Consider the following 24,127-nt stretch of genomic DNA (forward strand, 5'->3'; position numbering starts at 1 on the left):
GTCTATTCATCTATTCTTCCTTCAATCTATCCATCTATTCAACTTTCCGTCTATCCATCTATTCTTCTTTCCGTCTATACATCTATTCTTCCTTCCATCTATCTATCTATTCTTTATTTCCGTCTATTTATCTATTCTTTATTTCCGTCTATCCATCTATTCTTCCTTCCGTCTATCTATCTATCCTTCCTTCCGTCTATCCATCTTTTCTTCCTTCTATTTATCCATATATTCTTCCTTCCATCTATACATCTATTCTTCCTTCCGTCTAACCATCTATTCTTCCTTTCATCTATCCATCTATTCCTCCTCCTATCTATCCATCTATTCTTCCTTCCATTTATCCATCTATTCTTCCTTCCGTCTATCCATCTATTCTTCCTTCCATTTATCCATCTATTCTTTCTTCCACCTATCCATCTATTATTCCTTCTGTCTATCCATCTATTCTTTCTTTAATCTATCCATCTATTTTTCCTTCCATCTATCCATCTATTCTTCCTTCCATCTATCTATCCATGTATTCTTCCTTCTATCCATCTATTCTTCCTTTCATCTATCCATCTATTCTTCCTTCCGTCTATACATCTATTCTTCCTTCCATCTATCCATCTATTCTTTATTTCCGTCTATCCATCTTTTCTTCCTTTCATCTATCCATCTATTATTCCTTTCGTCTATCCATCTATTCTTCCGTCTATACATCTTATCTTCCTTCCATCTATCCATCTATTCTTCCTTCCGTCTATCCATCTATTCTTCCTTCTGTCTAACCATCTATTCTTCCTTCCATCTATCCATCTATTCCTCCTTCCGTCTATCCATCTATTCTTCTTTACGTCTATCCATCTATTCTTTCTTCCGTCTATCCATCTATTCTTCCTCCCAACTATCTACATATTCTTCCTTCCGTCTGTCCATCTATTCTTCCTTCCGTCTATCCATCTATTTTTCTTTCCGTCTATCCATCTATTCTTCCTTCCTTCTATCCATCTATTCTATCTTCCGTCTATCCATCTATTCTTCCTTCCATCTATCCATCTATTCTTCTTTCCATCTATCCATCTATATATTCTTCCTTCCCTCTGTCCATCTATTCTTCCTTCCGTCTATCCATCTATTTTTCCTTCCGTCTATCCATCTATTCTTCCTTCCGTCTATTCATCTATTCTTCCTTCCATCTATCCATCTATTCTTCTTTTATCTCTCCATCTATTCTTCCTTCCGTCTATCCATCTATTCTTCATTCCATCTATCCATCTTTTTTTTCTTCCTTCTATCCATCTATTCTTCTATCCATCTCTATATCTGTTTTTCCTTCCATCTATCCATCTATTCCTCCTACCGTCTATCCATCTATTCTTCGTTCTATCTATCCATTTATTCTTCCTTTTTATCTCTCCAACTATTCTTCCTTTCACATATCCATCTTTTTTTTCTTCCGTCTATCCATCTATTCTTTCTTCCGTCTATCCATCTATTCTTCCTTCCAAATATCGATCTATTCTTCCTTCCGTCTATCCATCTATTCTTCCTTCTATCTATCCATCTATTCTTCATTCCATCTATCCATCTATTCTTCCTTCCATCTATCGATCTATTCTTCCTCTCGTCTATCCATCTATTCTTCCTTCTATCTATCCATCTATTCTTCATTCCATCTATCCATCTATTCTTCCTTCCATATATCCATCTATTCTTCCTTTCATCTATCCATCTATTCTTCCTTTCGTCTATCCATCTATTCTTTCGTCTATACATCTTATCTTCCTTCCATCTATCCATCTATTCTTCCTTCCGTCTATCCATGTATTCTTCCTACCGTCTAACCATCTATTCTTCCTTCTATCTATCCATCTATTCTTCCTTCCATCTATCCATCTATTCTTTATTTCCATCTATCCATCTTTTCTTCCTTTCATCTATCCATCTATTCTTCCTTTCGTCTATCCATCTATTCTTTCGTCTATACATCTTATCTTCCTTCCATCTATCCATCTATTCTTCCTTCCGTCTATCCATCTATTCTTCCTACCGTCTAACCATCTATTCTTCTTTCCGTCTATCCATCTATTCTTCCTTCCATCTATCCATCTATATATTCTTTCTTCCGTCTGTCCATCTATTCTTCCTTCCGTCTATCCATCTATTCTTACTTCCGTCTATTCATCTATTCTTCCTTCCATCTATCCATCTATTCTTCTTTCCGTCTATCTATATATTCTTCCTTCCGTCAGACCATCTACTCTTCCTTCCATCTATCCATCTATTTTTCCTTCCGTCTATCCATCTATTCTTCCTTCCATCTATCCATGTATTCTTCCTTCCAAATATCCATATTTTCTTCCTTCCGTCTATCCATCTATTCTTCCTTCCGTCTATCCATCTATTCTTCCTTCCGTCTATACATCTATTCTTCCTTCCATCTATCCATCTATTCTTTATTTCCGTCTATCCATCTTTTCTTCCTTTCATCTATCCATCTATTCTTCCTTTCGTCTATCTATCTATTCTTCCGTCTATACATCTTATCTTCCTTCCATCTATCCATCTATTCTTCCTTCCGTCTATACATCTATTCTTCCTTCCGTCTATCAGTCTATTCTTTCTTCCATCTATCCATCTATTCTTCCTTCCATCTATCCATCAATTCTTTCTTAAATCTATCCATCTATTCTTCCTTCCGTCTATCCATCTATTCTTCCTTTTGTCTATCCATCTATTCTTCCTTTCACATATCCATCTTTTTTTTCTTCCGTCTTGCCATCTATTCTTCATTCCATTTATCTATCTATTCTTCCTTTCATCTCTCCATCTATTCTTCCTTCCATCTATCCATCTTTTCTTTCTTCCGTCTATCCATCTATTTTTTCTTTCATCTATCCATCTATACTTCCTTCCGTCTCTCCATCTATTCTTCCTTCCATCTATCCATCTATTCTTAATTCCATCTATCCATCTATTCTTCCTTCCGTCTATCCATTAATTCTTCATTCCGTCTTTCCATCTATTCTTTCTTCCATCTATCCATCTATTCTTCCTTCCATCTATCCATCTATTCTTTCTTCTGTCTATCCATCTATTCTTCCTTCCATCTATCCATCTATACTTCCTTCCGTCTATCCATCAATTCTTCATTCCTTCTTTCCATCTATTCTTTCTTCCATCTATCCATCTATTATTCCTTCCATCTATCCATCTATTCTTCCTTCCGTCTATCCATCTATTCTTCCTTTCATCTATCCATCTATTCTTCCTTCCATCTATCCATCTATTCTTTTATCCGTCTATCCATCTATTCTTCCTTCCGTCTATTCATCTATTCTTCTTTCATCTATACATCTATTCTTCCTTATGTCTATCCATCTATTTTTCTTTCCGTCTATTTATCTATTCTTCCTTCCATTTATCCATCTATTCTTCTTTCCGTCTATCCATCTATTCTTCCTTCCGTCTATACATCTATTCTTTCTTCCATCTATCCATCTATTCTTTATTTCCGTCTATCCATCTTTTCTTCCTTTCGTCTATCCATCTATTCTTCCGTCTATACATCTTATCTTCCTTCCATCTATCCATCTATTCTTCCTTCCGTCTATCCATCTATTCTTCCTTCTGTCTAACCATCTATTCTTCCTTCCGTCTATCCATCTATTCTTCCTTCCATCTATCCATCTATTCCTCCTTCCGTCTATCCATCTATTCTTCCTTACGTCTATCCATCTATTCTTTCTTCCGTCTATCCATCTATTCTTCCTCCCAACTATCTACATATTCTTCCATCCGTCTGTCCATCTATTCTTCCTTCCGTCTATCCATCTATTTTTCTTTCCGTCTATCCATCTATTCTTCCTTCCTTCTATCCATCTATTCTATCTTCCGTCTATCCAACTATTCTTCCTTCCATCTATCCATCTATTCTTCCTTCCATCTATCCATCTATATATTCTTCCTTCCGTCTGTCCATCTATTCTTCCTTCCGTCTATCCATCTATTTTTCCTTCCGTCTATCCATCTATTCTTCCTTCCATCTATCCATCTATTCTTCCTTCCATCTATCCATCTATTCTTTTATCCGTCTATCCATCTATTCTTCCTTCCGTCTATTCATCCATTCTTCCTTCCATCTATCCATCTTTTCTTCTTTCATCTATCCATCTATTCTTCCTTCCGTCTATCCATCTATTTTTCCTTCCATCTATCCATCTATTCATCCTTCCGTCTATCCATCTATTCTTCCTTCCGTCTATTATTCTATTCTTTCTTCTGTCTATTCATCTATTCTTCCTATCGTCTATCCATCTATTCTTCCATCTATCTCTTCATCTATTCTTCCTTCCATCTATCCATCTATTCTTCCTTCCGTCTATCCATCTATTCTTCCTTCCGTCTATCCATCTATTCTTTCTTCTGTCTGTCCATCTATTCTTCCTTTCGTCTATCCATCTATTCTTCCTTCCATCTCTCTATCTATTCTTCCTTCCATCTATCCATATATTCTCCCTTCCGTCTATCCATCTATTCTTCCTTCCATCTATCCTTCTATTCCTCCTTCCGTCTATCCATCTATTCTTTCTTCCGTCTTTGTATATATTCTTCCTTCCGTCAGTCCATCTACTCTTCCTTCCGTCTATCCATCTATTTTTCCTTCCGTCTATTCATCTATTCTTCCTTCCATCTATCCATCTATTCTTCCTTCCATATATCCATCTATTCTTTTTTCCGTCTATCCATCTATTCTTCCTTCCGTCTATTCATCTATTCTTCCTTCCATCTATCCATCTATTCTTCTTTCCGTCTATCCATTTTTTCTTCCTTCCGTCTATCCATCTATTTTTCATTCCATCTATCCATCTATTCTTCCTTCCGTCTATTCATCTATTCTTCTTTCCGTCTATAATTCTATTCTTCCTTCCATCTATCCATCTATTCTTTATTTCCGTCTATACATCTATTCTTACTTCCGTCTATACATCTATTCTTCCTTCCATCTATCCATCTATTCTTTCTGAAATCTATCCATCTATTCTTCCTTCCGTCTATCCATCTATTCTTCCTTTCACATATCCATCTTTTTTTTCTTCCGTCTTGCCATCTATTCTTCATTCCATCTATCCATCTATTCCTCCTTCCGTCTATCCATCTATTCTTCCTTACGTCTATCCATCTATCTATTCTTTCTTCCGTCTATCCATCTATTCTTCCTCCCAACTATCTACATATTCTTCCTTCCATCTGTCCATCTATTCTTCCTTCCGTCTATCCATCTATTTTTCTTTTCGTCTATCCATCTATTCTTCCTTCCTTCTATCCATCTATTCTTCCTTCCATCTCTCCATCTATTCTTCCTTTCGTCTATCCATCTATTCTTCCTTCCATCTTTCATTCTATTCTTCCTTCCATCTATCCATCTATTCTTCCTTCCGTCTATCCATCTTTTCTTTCTTCCGTCTATCCATCTATTCTTCCTTCCGTCTATCCATCTATTCTTCCTTCCGTCTATCCATCTATTCTTCCTTCCGTATATCCATCTATTCTTCCTTCTGTCTATCCATCTATTCTTCCTTCCGTCTATCCATCAATTCTTCATTCCGTCTTTCCATCTATTCTTCCTTCCATCTATCCATCTATTCTTCCTTCCATCTATTCATCTATTTATCTTTCCATCTATCCATTAATTCTTCATTCCGTCTTTCCATCTATTCTTCCTTTTATCTATCCATCTATTCTTCCTTCCATCTATCCATCTATTCTTCCTTCCGTCTATCCATCTATTCTTCCTTATGTCTATCCATCTATTCTTCCTTCCGTCTATCCATCTATTCTTCCGTCTATCCATCTTTTCTTCCTTCCATCTATCCATCTATTCTTCTTTCCATCTATCCATCTATTCTTCCTTCTGTCTATCCATCAATTCTTCATTCCGTCTTTTCATCTATTCTTCCTTCCATCTATCCATCTATTCTTCCTTCCGTCTATTTATTTATTCTTCCTTCCGTCTATTTATTTATTTTTCCTTCCGTCTGTCCATCTATTCTTCCTTCCATCTATCCATCTATTCTTCCTTCCGTCTATCCATCTATTCTTCCTTCCATGTATCCATCTATTCTTTTTTCCGTTTATCCATCTATTTTTCTTTCTGTCTATTCATCTATTCTTCCTTCAATCTATCCATCTATTCTACTTTCCGTCTATCCATCTATTCTTCTTTCCGTCTATACATCTATTCTTCCTTCCATCTATCCATCTATTCTTTATTTCCGTCTATTTATCTATTCTTTATTTCCGTCTATCCATCTATTCTTCCTTCCGTCTATCTATCTATCCTTCCTTCCGTCTATCCATCTTTTCTTCCTTCTATTTATCCATATATTCTTCCTTCCATCTATACATCTATTCTTCCTTCCGTCTAACCATCTATTCTTCTTTCCATCTATTAATCTATTCTTCCTTCCGTCTATCCATCTATTCTTCCTTTCGTCTATTCATCTATCCTTCCTTCCGTCTATCCATCTATTCTTCCTTTCATCTATCCATCTATTCCTCCTTCTATCTATCCATCTATTCTTCCTTCCATTTATCCATCTATTCTTCCTTCCGTCTATCCATCTATTCTTCCTTCCATTTATCCATCTATTCTTTCTTCCACCTATCCATCTATTATTCCTTCTGTCTATCCTTCTATTCTTTCTTTAATCTATCCATCTATTTTTCCTTCCATCTATCCATCTATTCTTCCTTCCATCTATCCATCTATTCTTCCTTCCGTCTATCCATCTATTCTTCCTTCCGTCTCTCCATCTATTCTTCCTTTCGTCTAACCATATATTCTTCCTTTTTTAAAGATAAAATTTAACTTCTATTTCCAGTGTATGTGTTAACCTTTAGTATTGCCTTGCTACTTGCAGGTGTGCTGAAACTTGAACTGGGAGACCAACTTCAACTCAAAACAATGGTACCAAACTTACAGCTTCTACTGGACCGTCCTGAGAGTATTTCATGGCTACTGCTGACAGAGATTTGACAAGAACAAGCCTTTTAACAGACACTTTTTACATTCTTTCTGAATGTCTGGTAAAAAGTGTGTATACGTAATTTCTCCCACACCCATTTCCGGATCAAGCTGAAACTTCGCATAATTATTCATTGACATACACAAGACATGAATCAATAAAAAACGTAACCAATTAGAAAATTAATAAAACAAAGGAAACTAATACTTTAGTATAGTATTAACATATATAATTTGTTGGGCTTAGTCCCCTTAAATAATTGCTAACGCTATTTCTCCCCCATCCGTTCATGAATCAAGTTGATACTTCAAACAATTATTTGTTGTACCAAACAAATCATGACTAAATAAACGAAAACACCCGGTCAATTTTAATAATTTAGGCTATTCTGAATAAGGGGAAAAAATGTATTGTTATAAGGTGATGTGATATATTTGTGAATGAATGACACATGATATACGCCTGAAAACATTATCCGTCACATTGCTAGTTCAAACTTCAATATGCTATCATCTTTAAGTAACACATTTTAGCCTCATTGTAAATACTTTACCCAATTGAACGCCTAGTTGCATATTTCATCTGAACGAATGTCAGTTCAGGTTGTGTCCCCTAGACAATGTTGTAATAATTTTGGATGAAGCCTAAAATATTTCTTTATGATTTGTCGTTTATGAAATGTTGCATAGTGTTATAAAAATCTTTCTAATAGTTTTATTTAGCTCAACAAATTTTTAATGATGATAAAATAAGCCTATATTGTATTGCTATTTATAAACATACAGTTAAATAACAATATTCTATCCAATTATCTATCCAAGGAGATAATTGCTATAATGTAAATTACAGAATTCTCCATAGATGAAAAAATAGAATATTTGCAATAGTAACGATGATTAATAATCCTACGCAATTTTGCATTGTCATTTTATGAATAAATAATAACTCAAATATTAGATTGCAGTTGTATAGACTCAAAACTTTTTGATTCTTCGATTGTTTCCCCTAATTAACTCGATTGTTTACCCTAAATTTTAAGCTACACTATTTGTTTCTAACATTTAATTCTTTTCTTTACATTATAACTAACAAAATGGCAAGAAAATAATGTGAATAAAAGAATTCTAAACAAATACTGGAAAAGTATATTCCAAAAATTATAATTATGTTTCTACTTTGTGAATTATGAATGAAATTGAATGAGGTTTCATTTTGCGTTTCTTTCATACTGTTTATGGTTGTATAAATATGAAACTAAATGCTTCTTATCTTGAAATAAACAACATAACATTGCCACCAGAATGTCTGTATTTTATTTCACAAATGAAAAATAACTGTACACATTTACAATAAAATATGAAGTTCATTATTTACACACACACACACACACACAGAGTTTTACAGAATAAAATAATGAATATACAATGTTGAGAAAAGGTTTGAAGTATTAACATAGATATACATTTTTTTGTAAGAACAAGTCCAGCAAGAATTGTAGCCAAATTTTTGTGCAATTATTATTGCTTTCCCTCTTTGAATAAAGAAAAACATTATAAAAAACTTTTTAAAAAAAGCTTATATTTAGCGTACTTGTATCAATTAGTTTAGATCAGTCATGTAACTAAATTTTGTAATACATCTAGACTAACAATAAAAAGAGCATTTATAAAAATAAATGTTAAAAAAAGGGCACGACATGAAATTAAACTTGTGGACTTAAACTTTCTCAGCTTCTTGAGCCAACGCGGTAGCCACTCTGCTAGCGAAGAGTCTATGAACTTGAAGATTGTATTGCATTGTATTGTTTCTATTTAACGTTTGTGTTCACTATGCCCTGGACGGCAGCCTAATATAAAGGGGACTAATTCAGCTTATACCACCGCTTCAGTCAAGTACTATTTCTTTCCCTTGTTTGAGATACCAAACAAAGTATTTTATTAAATTATATTTTTTTTGTACTTACTCGTGCGTTGTCAGGAAAATAATTGTATAAAATTTCAGCGTGATCCGAGATTGGGTGTAGGAGAAACAACATGTACATGGGTGTATGAGAAACAACATGTACACATTTGTGGTCAGACAGACAGACATGATATAAGCGTTGTAAAAAAAAAAAGGTAGGCCTACTCTTTTCAGACCTTACAACCTATGGGGGCTAATGCTGTACAATTCATCGGTGGTTAACTAGCGTGTCATGTGGCCAGCACAAAGAAAGCGACCAAGCACCTTTACATTTCGTTTCTCAAGTACTTATTAAAGTTGTGTGGACTCAAGGGGGTCCTAAAAAGGTCTTTCAAAAGAGCTTTAAACCTGTCAGCCACTTCAAAATAAAGAGACGCTTATAAATTGTCAATGACTACATGATGAGTTAATACAATACAGAAAAGAACAAAGATAAAATACAGGCCTAGATAAAATGCAATGGAAGTATATAAAACAAACAGAGAGGGTCCTACATTAGAAAATAAAAAAAAGGAATCTAAAGATCTAGCATACAGTTCATTACAGGAACATGTTGCCGACAAGATACTACTCATTAGAATATAAAATAATTAGACAAATAGCCAGCTTCAAAAGAAAAAATGCTCGGAGACACACACAAATCTTTTATACAAATTTACAAACTTCACATTTTTGCAAGCAGAGACTTCGATCATTTAATTAAGAATTTGTTGACAAAGCTTAGACTTCGATCATTTAATTAAGAATTTGTTGACAAAGCTTAGACTTCGATCATTTAATTAAGAATTTGTTGACAAAGCTTAGACTTCGATCATTTAATTAAGAATTTGTTGACAAAGCTTAGACTTCGATCATTTAATTAAGAATTTGTTGACAAAACTTAGACTTCGATCATTTAATTAAGAATTTGTTGACAAAGCTTAGACTTCGATCATTTAATTAAGAATTTGTTGACAAAGCTTAGACTTCGATCATTTAATTAAGAATTTGTTGACAAAGCTTAGACTTCGATCATTTAATTAAGAATTTGTTGACAAAGCTTTGGGAACTTTTGTTGTTGGTTTACACTAGAGGGACTAAACAACAACTGTAGGGGAGGATTCTTATAAACAAAACTATAAGATAAATATTTAAAACACTATTGAGAGCATGGACATTTCCAAGACAGTTCATATTTTAAAATATATCTTACTATCTACTCAATGATCAGACCAGTAATGCTTTATTTCAAAAAGTAATATTTTCTTAATTCAAAATATAAGAAGGATTTATTTCATTGCCACTCTCCAGTCATTAAAAAGTTTGTTTTCACATTTAATTTTTACACTCATTAGAAGTTTAAATTCAATTTGTTCTCTCTCTCTCTGTCTGAGAGTCTCTTTCTCTCTTGTTTTTTGTTTTATTTAATTTCTAGCGTTATCACCTCTTTCTTCACAAGCGGAAATGTGCGTTGCTATGCAATGTTTCCAAACAAACTTCTAACGACTGAGGAGCCTGAGTATATTATGCCTGTTCTGAAGATCTTTTTAGTTTGTAGCATGCAACAAAACCATTTTAAATAGAGACACCTGATGTAATCTGACTGTCATGTTCTCCTCCATTGTATGGATCTGAATGGAGTCTCCAGTCTTTACATTCACAACGCCTGAATTAAAAAAATATAGATATAGATAATTGTTTAATATTTACATAAACGAGATCGATACATCCATGCCATCCATCTATGTATCTATCAGTCCACATCAATCAATCAATCAATCAATCAATCAATCAATCAATCAGTCGATCCTTCAATCATTCCATAACCCTATCTATCTATCTATCTATCTATCTATCTATCTATCTATCTATCTATCTATCTATCTATCTATCTATCTATCTATCTATCTATCTATCTCTATCTATCTATCTATCTATCTATCTATCTATCTATCTATCTATCTATCTATCTATCTATCTATCTATCTATCTATCTATATCTATCTATCTATCTATCTATCTATCTATCTATCTATCTATCTATCTATCTATCTATCTATCTATCTATCTATCTATCTATCTATCTATAGACTCACCATCTATGCTACACAGTCTATATCTTTTTACTGGCTCGTAAGGAAGCAATAATCCTCCTTTAGGGCAAGCTAGAACAGCGTTTGAGTTGACAAGTATACCGACCGAAAGATTATTATGTTCTCCAATCATTACAATCTGGTGAGAGATGTCAAAGTAATGGTTTCATGGTGATGTATTCGTTAGCCAACTCTACGCACAGCAATTCAATGTTAAGCAACTAATTTTATCAATAACCTACAAGCCTTTCTCTATTCTTGGTCTACACTCTACGCAGTACTTATTGAACTCAGTGAGTGTCCATTAAGGGTCTAGCTTGCACCTTTTTATGATCCTGACCAAAGGGCCTAGAGACCAGGAATAGAGTAGGGATGCACCTCTTTCCCGAGGTTTCACAATAACTAAATGATCATTTTATCACATCCCTTGAACATTGGCCTGTGTTAACACCATCCCTGTGAGGGTGGAGTGGTCCCTATCTGTTCCTATACGCTACCACCACTTATGAAATGGTGTCGTCTTTAACCTTTGCTTGTCAACCTATCTAATAAATAATTTTTAGGCTTACAATGAAACATCTTAAAAATGATGGTTTTGTCTGGTCAAGCTAACAAAAATATGTAAGACTTTTTCGCACTGAGTTTCATTGTAAGCCTAAAAATTTTGCTTAGTTATCCTAAAGCACTCTGACGTAGTCCTCCCTGGATCCTTCTCGTGATGTTATTTTTATTGTTTATAATTTTGGTTCATTTTTCATTATTGTTGTGTAAACATTGGTTGTCATTTGGTCTGTCTTAATAAACGTCAAAGGAGAACAATCAAAGTCAACACAGGCAGAACGTTCCAATGTATGAGCAGTCTTTGAATGTCGCAAAAGTTTAAAGTTTTCTTTCTGGCATTTATCCTCAAGCTGTTTGTCCTTCTCATTATGTTGCATTTAATAGCAGCCTTGCGATGTATACTTATTTACAAAGTACCTATCCAGCTTTAACAAGCTCGATCATATCGTAGATCATATCATTGTTATAAAAGGCCTGAACACTGAATAGCAACATCACAACCTGTGGGCAGTGTAGACCAATATTTCATTGCTACATCACAAGTCTATAACGAATGGTCTCGATCCGATCTCCAATATTCTTCTAAGACACTTCATCAATTCGGCCCTCAGAATCATAGTCTGAACTAATGGCTGCTTTTTTTTAGTAAAATAAAGGTTTGTAAAAACTGTGTTTGCAGTGGGGCGCGAAAGCGAAAACATTTAGATAATCTTGCCGAAATTCAAACAGCAAAAGTTGTCTAAAATGCTTATCAATCGTATCCTAAATTACTGTAAACATCTAATTTATCAAATTTATAATTAGAAACAAAAAGTTACATTTAAATGTAGTAAGTATGAGCCTGAAGTGACTGTCTCAAATGTTGTCTTGTTCACCATCTTGATCAGTTTGTCTGAGTAGTTGGCTTTCTTCTGATAAAAGTGAAGAGGCGAATCTGGCAGTGACATAGTGACATCAGAAAGAAATGTATTACAACTTAAGTATGTACAAATGACTAATCTCGAGACATTGATGAAGTAAAAGTTAAAATACATTTTATAATGATTAACAAAAATATATTTGCATGGAGTCTTACGAAGCTTCATTAATGTATAGAGTAGTGTATAGAAAAACCAACAGAGATAGTGCTCAAAACGCTTGTTCTATCCCAGACTAAGGATGAACAAAATGCAGTAACTGCTCGTGTTTCCTGTGTACAGAGTAATGGTCTGGCTCCCTAATTGCGAGTCCCAAGTTATTAATATACTTCTAGTTCGAGGTTATTAATATACTTCTAGTTCCAAGTTATTAATATACTTCTAGTCCCAAGTTATTAATATACTTCTAGTTCCAAGTTATTAATATACTTCTAGTTCCAAGTTATTAATATACTTCTAGTTCCAAATTATTAATATACTTCCAGTTCCAAGTTATTCATATACTTCTAGTTCCAAGTTATTAATATACTTCTAGTTCCAAGTTATTAATATACTTCTAGTCCCAATATATTAATATACTTCTAGTCCCAATATATTAATATACTTCTAGTTCCAAGTTATTAATATACTTCTAGTTCCAAGTTATTAATATACTTCTAGTTCCAAGTTATTAATATACTTCTAGTCCCAAGTTATTAATATACTTCTAGTTCCAAGTTATTAATATACTTCTAGTCCCAAGTTATTAATATACTTCTAGTTCCAAGTTATTAATATACTTCAAGTTCCAAGTTATTATTATACTTCTAGTTCCAAGTTATTAATATACTTCTAGTTCCAAGTTATTAATATACTTCTAGTCCCAAGTTATTAATATACTTCTAGTTCCAAGTTATTATTATACTTCTAGTTCCAAGTTATTAATATATTTCTAGTTCCAAGTTATTAATATACTTCTAGTCCCAAGTTATTAATATACTTCTAGTTCCAAGTTATTAATATACTTCTAGTTCCAAGTTATTAATATATTTCTAGTTCCAAGTTATTAATATACTTCTAGTCCCAAGTTATTAATATACTTGTAGTTCCAAGTTATTAATATACTTCTAGTTCCAAGTTATTAATATACTTCTAGTCCCAAGTTATTAATATACTTGTAGTTCCAAGTTATTAATATACTTCTAGTTCCAAGATATTAATATACTTCTAGTTCCAAGTTATTAATATACTTCTAGTCCCAAGTTATTAATATACTTCTAGTTCCAAGATATTAATATACTTCTAGTTCCAAGTTATTAATATACTTCTAGTTCCAAGTTATTAATATACTTCTAGTTCCAAGTTATTAATATACTTCTAGTTCCAAGTTATTAATATACTTCTAGTCCCAAGTTATTAATATACTTCTAGTCCCAAGTTATTAATATACTTCTAGTTCCAAGTTATTATTATACTTCTAGTTCCAAGTTATTAATATACTTCTAGTTCCAAGTTATTAATATACTTCTAGTCCCAAGATATTAATATACTTCTAGTTCCAAGTTATTAATATACTTCTAGTCCCAAGTTATTAATATACTTCTAGTTCCAAGTTATTAATATACTTCTAGTTCCAAGTTATTATTATACTTCTAGTTCCAAGTTATTAATATACTTCTAGTTCCAAGATATTAATATACTTCTAGTTCCAAGTTATTATTATACTTCTAGTTCCAAGTTATTAATATACTTCTAGTTCCAAGATATTAATATACTTCTAGTTCCAAGATATTAATATACTTCTAGTTCCAAGTTATTAATATACTTCTAGTTCCAAGATATTAATATACTTCTAGTTCCAAGATATTAATATACTTCTAGTTCAAAGTTATTAATATACTTCTAGTCCCAATATATTAATATACTTCTAGTTCCAAGTTATTAATATACTTCTAGTTCCAAGTTATTAATATACTTCTAGTCCCAAGTTATTAATATACTTCTAGTTCCAAGTTATTAATATACTTCTAGTTCCAAGTTATTAATATACTTCTAGTTCCAAGTTATTAATATAATTCTAGTTCCAAGATATTAATATACTTCTAGTTCCAAGTTATTAATATACTTCTAGTCCCAAGTTATTAATATACTTCTAGTTCCAAGTTATTAATATACTTCAAGTTCCAAGTTATTAATATACTTCTAGTCCCAAGTTATTAATATACTTGTAGTTCCAAGTTATTAATATACTTCTAGTTCCAAGATATTAATATACTTCTAGTTCCAAGTTATTAATATACTTCTAGTCCCAAGTTATTAATATACTTCTAGTTCCAAGTTATTAATATACTTCTAGTTCCAAGTTATTAATATACTTCTAGTTCCAAGTTATTAATATACTTCTAGTTCCAAGTTATTAATATACTTCTAGTCCCAAGTTATTAATATACTTCTAGTTCCAAGTTATTAATATACTTCTAGTCCCAAGTTATTAATATACTTCTAGTTCCAAGCTATTAATATACTTCTAGTTCCAAGTTATTATTATACTTCTAGTTCCAAGTTATTAATATACTTCTAGTTCAAAGTTATTAATATACTTCTAGTTCCAAGTTATTAATATACTTCTAGTTCCAAGTTATTAATATACTTCTAGTTCCAAGTTATTAATATACTTATAGTCCCAATATATTAATATACTTCTAGTTCCAAGTTATTAATATACTTCTAGTTCCAAGTTATTAATATACTTCTAGTTCCAAGTTATTAATATAATTCTAGTTCCAAGATATTAATATACTTCTAGTTCCAAGTTATTAATATACTTCTAGTTCCAAGTTATTAATATACTTCTAGTCCCAAGTTATTAATATACTTCTAGTTCCAAGTTATTAATATACTTCAAGTTCCAAGTTATTAATATACTTCTAGTCCCAAGTTATTAATATACTTGTAGTTCCAAGTTATTAATATACTTCTAGTTCCAAGATATTAATATACTTCTAGTTCCAAGTTATTAATATACTTCTAGTCCCAAGTTATTAATATACTTCTAGTTCCAAGTTATTAATATACTTCTAGTTCCAAGTTATTAATATACTTCTAGTTCCAAGTTATTAATATACTTCTAGTTCCAAGTTATTAATATATTTCTAGTTCCAAGTTATTAATATACTTCTAGTTCCAAGTTATTAATATACTTCTAGTTCCAAGTAATTAATATACTTCAAGTCCCAAGTTATTAATATACTTCTAGTTCCAAGTTATTAATATACTTCTAATCCCAAGTTATTAATATACTTCTAGTTCCAAGTTATTAATATACTTCTAGTTCCAAGTTATTATTATACTTCTAGTTCCAAGTTATTAATATACTTCTAGTTCCAAGTTATTAATATAATTCTAGTTCCAAGATATTAATATACTTCTAGTTCCAAGTTATTAATATACTTCTAGTTCCAAGTTATTAATATACTTCTAGTCCCAAGTTATTAATATACTTCTAGTTCCAAGTTATTAATATACTTCAAGTTCCAAGTTATTAATATACTTCTAGTCCCAAGTTATTAATATACTTGTAGTTCCAAGTTATTAATATACTTCTAGTTCCAAGATATTAATATACTTCTAGTTCCAAGTTATTAATATACTTCTAGTCCCAAGTTATTAATATACTTCTAGTTCCAAGTTATTAATATACTTCTAGTTCCAAGTTATTAATATACTTCTAGTTCCAAGTTATTAATATACTTCTAGTTCCAAGTTATTAATATATTTCTAGTTCCAAGTTATTAATATACTTCTAGTTCCAAGTTATTAATATACTTCTAGTTCCAAGTTATTAATATACTTCTAGTTCCAAGTTATTAATATACTTGTAGTCCCAAGATATTAATATACTTCTAGTTCCAAGTTATTAATATACTTCTAGTTCCAAGTTATTAATATACTTCTAGTTCCAAGTGCTAGTTAAAAATTATTTTTGGCGTCAGAATTTTTTTAAATCTTCGGCTTCATAAAACTAAATTGTCATTAATTAATGCTTAGCTTAAAGAAGATAAAAAAAATCCTTATGATCATTTTGTGGATTTGTTTGTAGCAAAGCAGAATCACATTTTTTTAAGCTCTTATGTTTGCAGCTTTTATTTCGTTGAAACATTAAGTTCAATTTAGAATCCTTATCATTGTATAGTTTATATTAAACGAACATAGTCTTCTTAGATCAAATACACAGTCACTATCTCAAGACTTACATTTGTGAGGATATCGAACGGTTGTCACTTTACAAACTTCACAGGAGTACTCTGTATCGTTGTAACACTCTTCTGCTTTCAAAACCAAAATGAAACACACACACACAAATATTAATTTTTTTTTTCCAAAAATAAATTACTGTAAAAAGAATTATTCAAATTCACTCTTGTAAAAAAATACAAAAAACAATAAAATTTGCATTCAAATATATAACAATATATAGCAATAGTAACATAAACTAATTAGCCTACACCTTTACACCCCTACACCCAAAACTATGACCAGCAATAAAAACAAAAAATAAAGTCGATGACATCATGTCTGATTCAAACTTATTGATACACTTAATATAAGTTTTATCTTTTTCTAAAATGTAGTTGTGTGCGTGTGTGTGTGTGTGTTTTGCTTATTACAAAATAGGAACAAAAAGTTTAGGAGCAGCTAACATGACGGAGTCAAACAAAAAGTGTAGGAGCAGCTAACATGGCGGAGTCAAACAAAAAGTGAAGGAGCAGCTAACATGACGGAGTCAAACAAAAAGTGTAGGAGCAGCTAACATGGCGGAGTCAAACAAAAAGTGTAGAAGCAGCTAACATGGCGGAGTCAAACAAAAAGTGTAGGAGCAGCTAACATGGCGGAGTCAAACAAAAAGTGAAGGAGCAGCTAACATGACGGAGTCAAACAAAAAGTGTAGGAGCAGCTAACATGACGGAGTCAAACAAAAAGTGAAGGAGCAGCTAACATGACGGAGTCAAACAAAAAGTGTAGGAGCAGCTAACATGACGGAGTCAAACAAAAAGTGAAGGAGCAGCTAACATGACGGAGTCAAACAAAAGTGTAGGAGCAGCTAACATGACGGAGTCAAACAAAAAGTGAAGGAGCAGCTAACATGACGGAGTGAAACAAAAAGTGAAGGAGCAGCTAACATGACGGAGTCAAACAAAAAGTGAAGGAGCAGCTAACATGGCGGAGTCAAACAAAAAGTGTAGGAGCAGCTAACATGACGGAGTCAAACAAAAAGTTTAGGAGCAGCTAACATGACGGAGTCAAACAAAAAGTGTAGGAGCAGCTAACATGGCGGAGTCAAACAAAAAGTGTAGGAGCAGCAAACATGGCGGAGTCAAACAAAAAGTGAAGGAGCAGCTAACATGACGGAGTCAAACAAAAAGTGTAGGAGCAGCTAACATGACGGAGTCAAACAAAAAGTTTAGGAGCAGCTAACATGACGGAGTCAAACAAAAAGTGAAGGAGCAGCTAACATGGCGGAGTCAAACAAAAAGTGAAGGAGCAGCTAACATGGCGGAGTCAAACAAAAAGTGTAGGAGCAGCTAACATGACGGAGTCAAACAAAAAGTGAAGGAGCAGCTAACATGACGGAGTCAAACAAAAAGTTTAGGAGCAGCTAACATGGCGGAGTCAAACAAAAAGTGTAGGAGCAGCTAACATGACGGAGTCAAACAAAAAGTGTAGGAGCAGCTAACATGATGGAGTCAAACAAAAAGTGAAGGAGCAGCTAACATGACGGAGTCAAACAAAAAGTGTAGGAGCAGCTAACATGACGGAGTCAAACAAAAAGTGAAGGAGCAGCTAACATGACGGAGTCAAACAAAAAGTGAAGGAGCAGCTAACATGGCGGAGTCAAACAAAAAGTGAAGGAGCAGCTAACATGACGGAGTCAAACAAAAAGTGTAGGAGCAGCTAACATGACGGAGTCAAACAAAAAGTTTAGGAGCAGCTAACATGACGGAGTCAAACAAAAAGTGAAGGAGCAGCTAACATGACTGAGTCAAACAAAAAGTGAAGGAGCAGCTAACATGACGGAGTCAAACAAAAAGTGTAGGAGCAGCTAACATGACGGAGTCAAATAAAAAGTGAAGGAGCAGCTAACATGGCGGAGTCAAACAAAAAGTGAAGGAGCAGCTAACATGACGGAGTCAAACAAAAAGTGTAGGAGCAGCTAACATGACGGAGTCAAACAAAAAGTGAAGGAGCAGCTAACATGACGGAGTCAAACAAAAAGTGTAGGAGCAGCTAACATGACGGAGTCAAACAAAAAGTGTAGGAGCAGCTAACATGACGGAGTCAAACAAAAAGTGAAGGAGCAGCTAACATGGCGGAGTCAAACAAAAAGTGTAGGAGCAGCTAACATGACGGAGTCAAACAAAAAGTGAAGGAGCAGCTAACATGGCGGAGTCAAACAAAAAGTGTAGGAGCAGCTAACATGACGGAGTCAAACAAAAATTGAAGGAGCAGCTAACATGACGGAGTCAAACAAAAAGTGTAGGAGCAGCTAACATGACGGAGTCAAACAAAAAGTGAAGGAGCAGCTAACATGACGGAGTCAAACAAAAAGTGTAGGAGCAGCTAACATGACGGAGTCAAACAAAAAGTGTAGGAGCAGCTAACATGACGGAGTCAAACAAAAAGTGAAGGAGCAGCTAACATGACGGAGTCAAACAAAAAGTGTAGGAGCAGCTAACATGACGGAGTCAAACAAAAAGTGAAGGAGCAGCTAACATGACGGAGTCAAACAAAAAGTGTAGAAGCAGCTAACATGACGGAGTCAAACAAAAAGTGAAGGAGCAGCTAACATGACGGAGTCAAACAAAAAGTGAAGGAGCAGCTAACATGACGGAGTCAAACAAAAAGTGTAGAAGCAGCTAACATGACGGAGTCAAACAAAAAGTGAAGGAGCAGCTAACATGACGGAGTCAAACAAAAAGTGTAGGAGCAGCTAACATGACGGAGTCAAACAAAAAGTGAAGGAGCAGCTAACATGACGGAGTCAAACAAAAAGTGTAGGAGCAGCTAACATGACGGAGTCAAACAAAAAGTGTAGGAGCAGCTAACATGACGGAGTCAAACAAAAAGTGAAGGAGCAGCTAACATGACGGAGTCAAACAAAAAGTGTAGAAGCAGCTAACATGACGGAGTCAAACAAAAAGTGTAGAAGCAGCTAACATGACGGAGTCAAACAAAAAGTGTAGGAGCAGCTAACATGACGGAGTCAAACAAAAAGAATCACTACCAAAAAATGTTTGTGCGCGCCTGTTTGTTATGTCACTAAGACTACAAATAAACACACACAAACACACAAGATTTCAACCTACTTTTTGTAAAATTATTGTAGCTGTAGTACTTGTAAAAGTCCCCCACAAACTCCACTGTCTCCAGCTGAAAAAAAAAAGTCGTTACTTTCAAACATGCAATAATTTCATAAGCATTTCTCTGGTACAGTTGTTAGTGTATGGGCTTGAAAAAGCTAGAGCCCTTGAACTTTTAACTTTTTTGTGTATAAAGGCATTTCAAACTGTAATATTGACTCAGATATCCCCTTCTTTCTCCCTCTATCCCTTTCCCAACTGGTCCAGACAAGTGATAGGATCTTAGCGCATTGAAAAAACTAAAAGCATGAAATTGTGCTAAACAAAAACAATTGGTAAAAAATGTTATAAATCGCAGAGATCTATTATTATTAGATCTATAACAAATTGAATAAGACGACTGAGCCAAACTTATAGATAAAACCACGTTTAATTTAAGCTTTGTTTTTATAAAGTAGTTTTTGTACATTTTCTTTTATTGTAATTCTATTCTCAAACCATCCCAGGCTGCACTGTTGAAGCCTACTGCGTTCCTCCAGGGACCCAGCTGGTTAGGGGAACGCGAACAAAAGTTTTACCATTTAGAGGGCACCACACGTTTGAGAAACTGAAATAGTTGGATTTGAGTGAAATGTCACATTCTAATGAAATCATACTCGACTAAGCAAACCCAGTTGCGACCTGGATCTCTCCCAAATATATCTGCAGACTGATATAAATATATATTACACAATTTCTAAATATAACTAAATAAAAGACCTATTAAAAAGGGTTGCTAATATTAAATTTTAAAAACAAAACTTATTTAAAAATAAAATGGAACTTACTTGTTTACCTGTTCAAAAATGAAAAGAAAAAAAATAGTTAACATATGTTAACAAATTTGGGCGTAGCCAGGATTTTTTTTCGGGGGGTTGGGGGGTTTTGAATTTACCCCCCTCCCTTTTTTTTCAGCGGGGTTTGAAGCTAAACAATACCTCTTCAATATAAAAAAAAGCAAATTACACACTCAAAATGAGCATATCCATAGCTTTAAAACCCCTCCAGATGGTTTTGAGTTCAAAATCTCAAATACAGAGAGTTTTGAGATTGTAATTTGCTTTAGAATAAAATTAAAGAGAGTCACCAAATTCTATAAGCGTAGCTAAGGAGGTTTTGAATTTGATAAAAAAAAACTCTAGAAATTTTTTAGTTTAGCTTAACCCCTCCCCCAACAGATGAGGGGGGGGGAGGAATTTCATTTCGGGGAGGGGGGGACCCCAACCCATCCTTGCTACGCCCATTCAAAATCCCCATGGAATTTGGAAACTTTAACCTTAAAAATGTACAACAAACATATTTTGAAGTCTAAATCCAGCCTTGTATAAATAGATGTAGGTCCAACTGAGATTTCGTAACATGCTATATATGCTATACGATTTATTGAGTATGCAGGTTGATATTAAACATCTTGATGTTTTGTTGATTTCAAACTAATAGCACAAGCTATAGCTATACAAATGTATAGTAGAGTTTAGGCCTAGAGGTTTTGGACGCCATCTTAGCATTCTCTGTCAATTATTAGACCATCCACCTCGTAGAGTCCCGTATTTTTTGTTTTTAAATTTGCTTTTAAAAATTGAATTCAAATGTAATTTATGAATGTTTTAAAATACATGTATTTTGGCCTTATATAAATGTGCACAACTTTTAACCAAAACTTTTTTTGTCTTAGTCTGTCACCGGTTCATTATTTATGTGATGCTAAGTTTCTTCTTAAGTAGTTGTTCTATTAATTGTTATATGGATGTGTGGCTTAGTGGACACAGCGTTTGTCTCTTAATCAAATCTCATTCTAGGGTACGAGTACGAATCACGATAAGGGTAGAATTATTTTCATAGTCTCTCATGATTTAAAAAAAAATAATTTAAAATTGATAGTTTAATACAACTAATGGTTTGTGATAATGTTAAAATATAACGGGTTAATGTATGAATTGCTACTGATCACGTAGCTTGGATAGGATACACATGGGGTGAGTAAATATGCATATGGCCCTGTAGAACAGATGTACACGGGAATATTACACATATAGAATAGATAGAATAGAGATGCACATGGGCTTGTACATATGTAGTGTTATATGTAGATAAATGTGCACATAGGCCCTGTAGAGGATAAGGATGCATATGGATGGATAGACATGAATACATGGGATGCACATGGGAGGGAAGTACAGGTATCCTACATATGTAGGATAGCGTTGTAGGATAGGCATGTGCACATGGGCGGGCCTGTAGGTTAGGGATGCACTTGGGCACATAAATAGATGTAGGTAATAAATGTGCACATTGGCCCTGTAGAGGATAAGGATGCACATGGATGGATAGGCATGAATACACGGGAGTGAAGTACAGGTGCATATGGATAGGCGGGCCCTGTAGGATAGGGATGCACATGGGATGTGCACATGGGTTTTATAGGATAGGAATGTACATGGGTTAGGGTTAGGGCCTGTAGTTTAGAGATGCACATGGGATGTGCACTTATGGTTAGGATGCACATGGCCCTGTAGGATAAGGATGCACATGGGCTTGGATAAACATGTGCACATAGGCCCTGTAGGATAGGGATGTACATGGGATGTGCACTTATGCGGGCCCTGTAGTTTAGGGGCACATGTGATGGATAGCATGTGCACAAGGGCTTGGATAAGCATGTGCACGTGAGCCCTGTAGGATGCACATGGGGTGGATAGCACGTGTACATATTAAAAATTTTACGAAAAATGCAGGAGCCCGGGCCCCCAAACAATGGAAAATTCCTAACTAAGCTGTATATCTTCTTTTTTTCCATTCCAGAAATTCTCCAAAACTTCATCGTACCAGTACGAAAGAAACCAAACTTAAAGGTTTTCCGCCCTGTAGCACTAACAACATATGTTTTGAAAAATTATTGACTGTATCTTTCTTCATTAACATCTGTCTTTTCTCGGCCTAGATTCTTTGCTATTCGACTAATTCAGTGATGTCCAAAGTACTGCCCGCGGGCCACATCCGGCCAGCGATGTGATTCAATCCGGCCAGCTGAAACGACGGCATAAAGTGTAGAAAATCACCTTTTTACCTTTTTGTTGATGTGGCCCGCGACACGAGTGTTTGACATTACAATGGCCCGCCGGCCAAATAATTTTGAGCATCACTCGTCTAATTCTATGGTCTCACCTGTGTTGTTCTTCTGCGTGAATTGACAATAGCTATCAATGGCTTCCTGGCCCAGTTTACTTCCATGGCTCTCTGGAATGCAAGGGTTCTGACAACATTTTTGAACTTTAGTTTTCTTTTTGTCTCGGCGCTTTTTCTGCTTGGGATTGGCTTGACGTCTAAGACGGTGAGAGATAATTTTATAAGACAAGAGTGATCTATCAGACGTGGACGTAGATCTGAGCAGAATGTTGTCTTGGGACGCTACCTGGAAAAGTAAAGAACTATCATTCCTATTGTCACATACAGCTGAAGAACAAAAAAAAGTCATAAATGTTTAGACTAAACCTTTAAATCTGAGATGAGTAGCTTTACTTTTTTTATTTAATAACTTTTCTGGGGTAATATATTTCTACTACAGCGTCACTAAATTCAATGACTAACTTTGTAGAAAGTTAAGTGCGAAGATAGCGAATAAATAATTTACATGAAAATATTAATGGTAATATGAAAAATCAACAAAATTAAATAGAATAGTTTTTAACATCTTCAAATGACTTTTAGGGCTCCTTGAGTAGCAGCCATTAGTTGGGACGATTGGTCGTTGTGCTAGCCATATGAAACACTCGTTAACAGTTGGCAACAGAAACAGATGACTTTTACATCACCTGCTCTATAGATCACTAGGTCTGAAAGAGGTACTTAATTGCTTTTTTACTTTAACATTAGATGTTTACCTTACTTTCATGAAAACTTTAGTTTAACATGGTCTTTTTACATTAGTTAAATGTTTGATTTTTACATGTTTAATGAATTAATAAGCCTAACGGAACATTGGTTGAACGTTGGTTACACATTATTTTAACATTTGCTAAAGATTGGGTTGAACGTACCTTTTCTTCAAGTCCACGATGACCAATTCTCAAAGATTTTAGCTCAGACTCAAAGTGGTCAAGCTTGACTTGTAAATTGACCACAATGGACAACAGCATGACTACCAGGAGTAATAAAACGACCACTATTGTGGTTAGAATGTACAGCCATTTGGAACATCCTTCCCTACAACAATGGCGAACATACCA

The 24,127-nt window shown here is 34.1% G+C and overlaps 1 protein-coding gene across 1 annotated transcript; it reads right to left on the reverse strand.

The window, feature by feature from the left end:
- Window positions 1-8,310: 8,310 nt before the first annotated feature.
- On the reverse strand, window positions 8,311-19,932 carry LOC106059188 (uncharacterized). Its single transcript, XM_056012454.1, has 5 exons — window positions 19,869-19,932; window positions 16,758-16,832; window positions 12,427-12,542; window positions 11,051-11,186; window positions 8,311-10,620 (listed from the first exon to the last, which is right to left on the reverse strand). The coding sequence occupies exons 3-5, from the start codon at window positions 12,484-12,486 to the stop codon at window positions 10,502-10,504; spliced, it is 315 nt and encodes a 104-aa protein (XP_055868429.1). The 5' UTR covers window positions 12,487-12,542; window positions 16,758-16,832; window positions 19,869-19,932; the 3' UTR covers window positions 8,311-10,501.
- Between the last annotated feature and the right edge of the window lie 4,195 nt (window positions 19,933-24,127).

The sequence above is a fragment of the Biomphalaria glabrata genome, chromosome 15 (genome assembly GCF_947242115.1).
Source record: "Biomphalaria glabrata chromosome 15, xgBioGlab47.1, whole genome shotgun sequence".
Classification (NCBI taxonomy): Eukaryota; Metazoa; Mollusca; class Gastropoda; family Planorbidae; genus Biomphalaria; species Biomphalaria glabrata.

Excerpts from the sequence above, each read along its gene's own strand:
- LOC106059188 (XM_056012454.1), bottom strand. The coding sequence starts at position 12,486 with ATGGTGAACAAGACAACATTTGAGACAGTCACTTCAGGCTCATACTTA. Across the intron at positions 11,187-12,426 it reads CATACTTACTACATTTAAAT|ATTGTAATGATTGGAGAACA; the intron begins GTAACTTTTTGT and ends ATCTCTCACCAG. Across the intron at positions 10,621-11,050 it reads TAGACTGTGTAGCATAGATG|GCGTTGTGAATGTAAAGACT; the intron begins GTGAGTCTATAG and ends TTTTTAATTCAG.